Below are 9,964 nucleotides of genomic sequence, written 5' to 3'. Positions count from 1 at the left end.
GAGGTGATCATTTTCATGACTGTGCAATATCTGCTAGCTGATATTGTAATGCGAACCCTTAAGCATGGAACCACGAAAAAATATTTCCATTTTCATAAACCTTTTGTGACCTGTTCAAGGTACCTGGTGAATATACCTTTGGCTTGCTTCCTCTAATGCTCTGTTTCTAATTTTTTGTAGAAATGATTCGTAACCTGTTGCAAGATACATATTGATAAAATATATTGTAGGTTGTTACAGGAACCGCCATTTGATCATTCTTCTGACTAGAATTCAGCGTTTGTGTTGCTGTATCACCAAGATGCAGCTTCACATTCCGCGTGCGTATTGCACCTTGCTCAAATGCACCTTGAACAAGCTGAGCATGAGCTACAAATTGCTCCTTGATATTTTTGTTTAGGACACTCGAGTGGAATAGGCCTACTCACGCATCCAGGAGTCATGCATCGAGTACTATTTGAGTAGCAAAAAGACGCTATTACGTAGCGTTACATCAAAAAAGGTGACCGAGCTAATTCGCCTGTATATGATAGCTGGCCTATCTATGACACCACAGCCCTCAGAAGTGCTGTATGGCGGTTTCTTTTCTTATGTTTTTGATCAAAGCAGCATGAAGCCAATGCTATGGGGTTGGACATTGAATACACGTGGATTATTCAAAAAATGGTAAAAATGATGTCACTATTTCAAAACAGAAAGACATCACTCATAAATTGCAGCAATTGAAATTGTTGATGTGTTGCGCTAAGCTGTTCGCTTCAGTGCCAAAATACATTTTCACACTCTCTCTTGCAGGTTTCAAATACAGCAACTGTACCACCACAACAGTGCAGCACGGGAGATCCTATCGTCAGTGTCGCGTCGAGAAATTAAATAAAAAATTATCTTTCTCCTGGAAACTTATCGTAGCATCTTATTGGTTTGTTTGTGATTATAACTGCACTTTCCTGGGAATTGAATGAACTAGCCCATTTATTGTCCCATTGAAACTAAATAACTTGACAATGTAGAGCTTGTTTCCAAATGCATTCTTCATAGGCCCATAAGATTACTTATTGGATTCAATATACTCTTACACCGCAAGTATCTAACGAGTTTAATAACAATTTTGCTAACATTGGAACAATTTTGGCTAATCAGATCTCATCTTCCATGCCCGCACCTGTATTTCTTGGAAAGTTGACAATGACATTCATTTAGAAGAAATAACCCACGACGAACTCATATCAATGATAAATGAAATGCCTTTAAAGAAAGCCCCCGGTCATGATGGTATATCCACTAGAATATTAAATGACAACATTGCGACTCTCTGCAGCCCCATATGCCAAGTATTAAATCTAGCGTTTGCCACCAGCTCGTATCCAGATATATTGAAAACAGCCAAAGCCGTTCCTGTGTTCAAGTCTGGAGATTCCAATCAACCAGATAATAATAGGCCAATGTCTGTTCTGAGTGTGATAAACACAGTTTTTGAAAAACTAATTTCCAAGAGAGTGAAGAGATTTCTAAACGAAAACAACGTAATCTGTCCTCAGCAGCATGGTTTTGTCCCAAGTAGATCGACATCCACAGCAGTTCTAACACTGTCGCAGTTAATAAATTCCGCACTTCATCAAAAGAAAGTAGTTATAGGAATATTTTTACATATTAAGAACGCTTTTGATACAGTTTCTCATTCTATACTATTGCAAAGACTAGAAAGTTACGGAATCACAAAAAAATCTCTCAATTTTTTTTCTAGCTATTTATTCTCACGAAAACAAATGGTAGTAGTGCGCGATTATTACTCAACATACAGCACAGTCACTAGCGGAGTCCCACAGGGATCCGTGCTTGGCCCAGTGTTATTCTCATTGTACATTAAAAACCTCCCTGCTGCTCTCCATATCTCGAATGCTCTAATGTATGCAGATGATACAGCTTTATTATTCACAGGGTACACACTCTCTGCAGTGCAAATAGATGTAACGGCTGAATTAGAAAGGATTTACTCGTGGTTTGTAAAAAATAAATTAGCTTTCAACAGCAACAAAACAAAATATGTGGTTTTTTGATCGAGGAGAAATAACATAGACACCAATAAAATAAATAGTGCCCTAAATAACAGTCGTATACAAGAATTTACCTCGATTAAATATCTGGGTGTCATATTTGACCAACATGTACATTTGGAAGAACACATTCAAAACATGTGCAAGAACATCACATACGGATGTTATCACATCATAAGAGCAACACAGTATTTCCCTCCAGAAATACTGAAAGCCTTTATTACGCGTTTTGTCATAGCCATATTGGCTATTGTTTAGATTCATGGGGCGTGGCCTAAAAAACATACGTACAACCTTTACAAACACTACAGAAAAGGCCACTGAAAATAATTAGTAGACCAAACAGCAGCAATATTCTAACTCGTAACATTTTCCAAACTCAGCATGTGTTATCGGCAAAGGCTTTATGCAATCACAAAATATCAATTTCAGTGAACAACATTTTGTGTACCAACTTTCCTATTTCTCGAGATATCTTTTCTTTTCCTACACGTAGTACGAGACACGCTCTAAAGGGCAATCTGAATTTACCTAAATGTTATAATATATATGGCGAAAGAGTTATTGAATTCAATGGAAAAAAATATGGAACACCCTACCTCTAGAGGTTAAAACCGCACGCAATTTAAGCTATCTAGTAAATACTTTTTCATTGAAAACCAGGATATCTAATAACGTACAGTGACACATGTAGGTGTACTGTATGAAAAATTTTGTTTATGATGATTATGTGGTTTGTTTTAATTATTGAATACTATTGAATGTCGTTTTGTTAAGCTGTGTAATTGACCAGTCTGTTTATTTTTAAACACTGGACCGGAAACTAGCCTTACTTGACTATCGGTCCAGGTAATTGTATAAGTGTGTGTAAAGAAAAATAAAGCATTTCGCTTCACTTCAAAGAACGCTGTTGATATAGTCACTGCTGGGAATCGTCTGCTGATATTTTTGTTACAATCCTCTAAATCGTACACACTTTCGTATAGTTAACCACAAAAAGATTTATTGACCTGTGTGTAGAAAACATGTTGTTGCAAGCATAAGGCTGCAATACGCTGAAACTCATATGTCAGAATTCTACACACTAACAGCAGCTAATTCCTTGTAGACGCGTTTTAGGTGTGCATTAGAAAGTACGTTAGGCTGGCATAAGACAGTCTAATGATTCTGATGTCTAAATACATTAGCGTCTTTATTGAAATACATTAAATTGTTTGATAAGGGATATACTTCTGCGACATTAGCTGATGCATGCATCTTCAATTAAATAAGATGCAATTTTTCTAGTTCATGCAGTTCACTGACGTTGCCAGATGGTGCAGCAAGTTTTCATCAGTAGTTGCTGCAAATAGCTAACATTCACGGTGGAAGTCTTTCAAATGCTATTTTCTGCATTTGGTAGCTAAGTATTTACCGTCATGGTAGTAATGTTACTAGCTTAGCTTACTGCCTTCCAATAAGTAGTAACAGGAACTAGTAACCGTCATGGTAGTAAATTGACTAACTGCAGGTGTTAAATGACATGGTAGCCGTTTACTAGTTCCAGGTACTATTTAGGTAGTGAATGTTGTGACAGCAATTTACTACCTCAAAGTTAGTAAGTTGCAGAGGCTGCATACGGTGAGTATCTCCTTTGTTCGCAGTTCCTTGAAGCATGATCAACACGGATGGGCGCAAACTTCCAATTCATTTTATTATAGATAAGTGACACACATATATATATATATAGAAATGATACAAATATGACTATGACAAAACAAAAACACCAATGGCACAGGTGTGCAGTGTGTCAGCGCGCATCAGCTACTCCCTCCCCCAAATGTAGTGTTCGTCCAAGAAGCCCATTTCCTTCTGTGTCAACGAAACTGACGTCATGCCCAAGCAGTTGCTGCCATCTCATTGCATTTTTGCTGCCTCAACAATCTCTCGCATGCGCTGATCCCCGTCATGAAACACAGCAGCACAGTGTTGATACGACGGTTTGCACCCACACTCGTGGCCATGAATGGCCAAGTTTCCATCCCTGCCCCCTTCCAACCTGTTCGCATGCTCACGCAGGCGGTGGTTTAGACACCGACCTGTTTGCCCAATGTAGGGTCGTCCACACGATAGTGGCAACTTGTACACGATTTCCTTCGTGCAGTCAACATACTTGTTTCGGTGTTTTACGCCTCATTTCTCCTTTTTAGGTATAAATGGGCTTGTGGCGATGCATAGTTTCGTCAATTTTCCAGGCCCGTCCGTGTCTGTTTCCTCCGTTGTCTGAGAAAATTTTGCGCAAGAAGTGTTGATCATGGAGTACCAACTAGCTAGAACTCACTCCTTGAAGCAGCCCACAGACTCCATCCGGTGCACTCGCTTGCTTTATCGAAGGTAATTTCTAGTGCCATTTCATGTACATTTATGATACCTTGAAGTGCACTGGCGCGTATATTGTCGGCTAGATATAATAATACCTCGGGTTTAACTTTGCAAAACCAGGACATGATCATGAGAGACGCCTTAATGGAGGGCTCCGGAAATTTCGACCACCTGGGGTTCTTTAACATGCGCCTAAATCTAAGCACACCGGCCTCTTACAATTTCGCCTCCATCAAAAATTCAGCCACCGCGGCCGGGATTCGCTCCCGCGACTTTCGGGTCAACAGTCCAGTGCCATAACAACTAGACCACCGTGGCGGGTCTATTTGTCGCTTCGAAGCTATTGCATATTTGTTATGTAAAGAGTATTAAAATTCGCTGGAGTGCGTCTTTCGGCTCCCTGATGCTCAACTTGCACGAATAAGTGCATTAAATACCAAACCACCATCCTCTTGCGGGCAAGAATCAAGCCGTTTTGTGCTGTTCAATTGTTCTCGATATCGAAGCGGATGTGAGGGTTACGAAATGGTGAAAATGATTTGAGCGTGTCATCAGTGGCAGTGGCGCCTGTGAGAAACTGAACGAGTCAAGATCTCAGTGAGTCGTCCGGTCTCGCTCTCCCCGCACAAGAAGCGCCTTGAAGCGTTGATATTACTAAAATACTTCACGCTATCACATTGATGTGCAGGGAACGTGCGAGGCAACAATCCCTTTTGGAGTGGTTGTGGGTCTTTCGAGGAACGTTTATGCGTTATTTTTGAGCCATCTCGAACGCAACACGTAGAGCGACATGAGCAAATTGAACCACAGAAATGCTGGCACATACACAGAGGCAGTGTGTTTGTGATCCTTCGAGGTGCAATTTTTTTAGGATGGTGTTCCCCTTTTAATGCAAGCAAACAGAGCCCAGGTTATCCCCTATTAGACTGGAAGTAGTCCGTGAGGACGTCGTGTGCCTGCGTCTCCTCGCCGTAGTCCTTGACCACCACACAACTGCAGCCGACCACTTTCCTCGCCTTGCCCTCCTTGTCGCTCTTGCACAGGCCGGCCCACTCGCCAAGCTTCTTGTTGCTGTCGACCTTGATGAGGTTGATTTGGTGTTCGGCGCACAGGGCTTCCACGAGCTTCATATAGCTGGCTTCGTCGCAGTTGTTGGCGAGGACGCACAAGTGGGCCTGGCGCTTGTCGAGGGCCTTAGCTGCTTCGTGGAGGCCTCGAGCAAGACCGTCGTGAATCAGGGCCATCTTGAGCACCTCTTGGTGGCTTGGCCATGTTTATTGTCATTCATTAGCCTATGTATCGTACTCATTTTACATAACTAAAGAAGCCAGCCGAAAAAACAACAACCATTAAGCGAGACACATTAATGCAAAGAAATGTTCGACGCATTGTTCGCTTAATTAAACGAAGCGACATGGTGTCCATACGTATCCCGATACTCGTACAAAAAATTACACCCTCTCCCGCTAAAGGGGACCATGAGTAGATGCGAAGCCGGAGCACTTGCATGATCGCGTTCCGTTGGCGTTCGTTGGGCATGCTACCGAGCTCGCGTCGTGGAACGCGAAGAGCGTCGCTACGCGCGTCGTATCTTCCATCTAGCCTGGCCGTTAATGCTCACAGGGCGAGCGGGGAACGCGGTCGACAGGCGGGCGAGAGGGGGCAGCGTAAAAGACGAGAGAGAATGGGAGGGCCCCTCACCAGGCCACATAGCAAATTTTAGTTAGACGCTGGAAGTTGTTGTGTGCCGAATGAAGAGCAGTATGCCGCAAGAATTTTAGGGGCGAAGCTCCTTAAGGCGGCACCCGTTCTTCCCTCGTAGTCGTAGTCGTAGTCGTAGTAGTCGTAGTCGAATCTTCTGTGAATTCTGCCCAGTACATCATCACCGACGTGAGATCGGGCGCGTTTATACTAATGGTTCGATGAGTTATGACGACTTGCAGCTCACTTTAATTTTACATGTACGCTGTGAGTTTTCATTGTTTAGAAAACCATTGCTTTAGAAAACATCGGGCGTCTTTCGTTAAGCAGCTGGCGTCTTTTCGTTTTGCTTTAGAAACATCTGGCGTTCTTTCGTTTTGCTTTTACAAAACATCTGGCGTCTTTCGTTGGTTTATTTCATCAATCAACGGCGTTTTGAACAAAATATTTATTGTTTAATCACGCACAGGAGAAATCGCTGGCCAGATAACTAATGGAGGCTTATCATATTAAAAAGAAAGACCGTGAATGTATCAGTGACACTTCTGTTGTTCTGCGCAGTAAGGAAAGACTGTTCTTAGACACTTGGTTATAATGCGAATATGTTTTGGTATCCCGGTCCTGATTAGCATGTCGACTGTCATGTGCATTGCGCCTGCGCGCGCCACTCGGCTGTGTATATATGTAGGAAGACGTTTCTGAATAAAGTTTAGTTGCGAGTAGCGCCTGTCCTGTACATCAGTGTTCCTTCTCTGTCCGTGTCGATTTTCGCGCTAGCCAATTTTGAAGAAAATCTTACCAGGCACTACCTTAGAGGTAAAGGATGGCTGCTAATGGGAATGAGAGACAGAAGAAGTCGGCTTTTATCTAACGCTGCGAATTTTTTATTGTTCAACAACGCACAGGAAAAATCTCCCACCGGCACCACCTTGGAGGTCAAAGCGTAAGACTGGTTACGCACTACGACTACTACGACTACGACTACGACTACGAGGGACGAACGGGTGCCGCCTTAAGGAGCTTCGCCCCTAAAAACACAAACTACACATATCGTGTCAAATAATTATCGCGGTTTCACGTGCTACTGTTGGCGACATCAGAGCACAGTCGTCTACGTAGAGGAGCGACGTCACAGCACTACCATCTACGTAGGGCCATTTTCTCATGTACGTCATCCCCTCATTCTCTAAAGCGCGAGCCCGCGAGAGGAAGGGCAAGCTGCGTTCACCTTGAAATTTGATCCATTTCCGCGGCGCGTATCGTTGCAAATTTTGGCAGACGTGTTCGTGTACGCCCAGTGCATGCATTGCGCTCGTTAGCTCAAAATTGTCAAACCTGGTGAGAGGCCCTTTAAGATACTTGGCGTCTAAAATGTGCCTGTCTTAAAGGGGCCTTTCACAGCGTTTAATCATGGCAAACAAACACTCAAGGTGCATACACCACTCGGCGTCAAACGTATCGACAGCAATAATTGTTGAGTTTAACGTCCTAAAACAATTTCACGATTGTGAGGGACATTGTTGAGGCCTGCTCCGGAAATTTCGACCATCTGGTGTTCTGTAACGCGCACCTAGATGTAAGCATACGGGCATCTAGGATTTCGCATCCATCGAAATGCGGCCGCAACATTCGGGATTCGAACCCACCACCTTCGGGTCAGCAGTCGAGCATCGGTACCACAAGTCCACCGTGGGGAGAAAGGTAGCCACCGTCTTTCACGAATTATGAAACGGTGTTTGCCATGGAAACGGTACAAATCGTGGGATGAACACTGCGTCCCTTGTTCTTGCGATAATCGTGTTTGGTGAGACAGTTATAGGTAACGTGCCCGTGTATATGCCAGAGAAAAGTTTTAAACTTCCACGCCGCCCTGCGGCGTAGCGCACGCGCGCGTGCTCTGCCAGTCTGCTCGTCGAACGACGCCCCGCCACGGTGGTCTAGTGGTTATGGTGCTCGACCGCTGGCCCGAAGGTCGTGGGATCGAATCCCGGTCGCGGCGTCTGAGAATATTTGAGGCCCGTGTACTTAAATTTAAATGCACATTGAAGAATCCCAGGTGGTCGAAATTTCAGGAGCCCTCCACTACGGCGTCTCTCATAATCATATCGTGGTTTTGGAACCTTAAACCCCAGATATTATTATTGCTAATCAAACGACACTCACCGTGGCACGAGTTGCGTCGACCACCTGACGTGTAGCCTGCAAGGCCGCGTCTGCAAGTGCGCCGAGACGCAAAATCGAAAGAGTTGAAAAAAAACTCATCAGTGCTTGCCGTATCAAATAAAGGAGGGAAGCGATTGGCGTGTGCGTGCCTTACGTACTGCACTTATTTTTTTCTTGCCTTTATTGTTTGTTTCTTGACCTCTTTCTGTCCATATATGTCGTTCTGTCTATTGTATGTGTATATGTGTGTCGCCTTGCTGGAAGTACCTCGAGTACATTTACATGTCTGATTGCTCCAATTTTCAACTCCTGCTGTGATGCTTCTCTGATTGCACATAGTGGCCTTGTTTGCACGCAGCCACTGCCGAGGTCCGAACTTTCGTGGCAAAACATTTGGGAGCTTTGAAATGTAAATGCGATTTTAAACGAAACAAACAAGAACCAGGCAGGTGGACAAGGGCGAAGGCTGAACACTCGCAGAGTCCTAAAACTCGTGAAGACGAAGATCCAAAAATGAGATAAAACTGATGCACATTGCCCAGTGAAGCTTCTATATATCTTTCTGAATAAATTACGACGTGTATTGCCATGGGAACGACGACATAAGCAAAACAGAAGATTGAGCATAATTTTGGGAGAGGACTGTAGATGCACTGCATTTGATGTATGTTCGTAGAAAAACCATCCTTGAATTACTTACAAGCAGGTAGGTGGAAGCGCATTGAGAAGTGACTTGACAATTGAACCCTCACGCACCCATTGTAATACCTGTAGTATATCATTGTAACTTGGGAATCAATAAACATTGAATATTAACTTCCGAATAAGAAATATGTCATTTATTCTCTCATTATTTGGGCATTTTGAAAAAGATTGCTGCGCACGGTTTTAGATGGATCACAACGGGTTAACATTGAAACAGGCTTTTTTAACTCAGAAATTACCAAGGCGTGGGTTTCTCGATCTCATAAATATATGAGCGCGAATAAAGTGATGTGTACCGCGGAGAAGAGTGCGATTCACCGACGAAAAACTTCGAGGACGCTTCAGCTTCGCCTTCAAGAGTAGAAGGCGATAGCGTCATCGGGGCACGCTCTCATCGGCTTCTCCATGGCTGCTTCGCTTCTCGGAGGACAACTAAGCCATGCCGCAAGGACAGGATGGTCTGTGCACCTGTAAATTGGCCCTTCGAAAATATTCTAGAATGCATTCTGCAAGCACATTGTAAATTGCCCATTACTACATAACTCCTCCCACACGCCGTAAGGTACCCACACCGCGTCGGTAAGGTAACTCACGCACCTGCGTGCGGGTGCATTCGCAGTTGCGGCTGTTGGTCATAATTATAATATTAATGCTTGTGTGTTTGTAACTGGTGGCCTACAATCCATTCACTCCTTGCGCAATGCACATGATCGATGCCTGGTTGGATTTTACACGTCCTCCACGCCGTATTAAATGTGCTATTGGCACTCGCACTACATCAAGTTCCTATAGTGTGTTTTTCCAAAGAAACTTTGAGTGCACACGTGGCTATGTCCTAGAAACCCTGCTTGTCACGCAGAAGTCCTGGGTTTCATACCCGCTCGAACCGAAGATTTTTTAACGCGACAGCGTTATAGAGGTCATTTCGGAGAAATTCCGCTGTCGGCGGTACCAGCGGCTTCTTTTGTTGTGAACGAAAA

General features: G+C 43.7%; 1 protein-coding gene across 1 annotated transcript; it reads right to left on the bottom strand.

Annotated features, from left to right (window-relative positions):
* Window positions 1-5,277: 5,277 nt before the first annotated feature.
* On the bottom strand, window positions 5,278-9,061 carry LOC119395048 (40S ribosomal protein S12-like). The gene is made up of 2 exons (XM_037662341.1): window positions 9,036-9,061; window positions 5,278-5,678 (listed from the first exon to the last, which is right to left on the bottom strand). Exons 1-2 carry the CDS (start codon window positions 9,059-9,061, stop codon window positions 5,327-5,329), a joined length of 378 nt encoding a protein of 125 aa, XP_037518269.1. The 3' UTR covers window positions 5,278-5,326.
* Between the last annotated feature and the right edge of the window lie 903 nt (window positions 9,062-9,964).

Source organism: Rhipicephalus sanguineus, chromosome 5, assembly GCF_013339695.2.
Source record: "Rhipicephalus sanguineus isolate Rsan-2018 chromosome 5, BIME_Rsan_1.4, whole genome shotgun sequence".
Taxonomy (NCBI): domain Eukaryota; kingdom Metazoa; phylum Arthropoda; class Arachnida; order Ixodida; family Ixodidae; genus Rhipicephalus; species Rhipicephalus sanguineus.
Note: the sequence above shows the minus strand (reverse complement) of the source record. Positions and strands in the feature narration are given on the sequence as shown.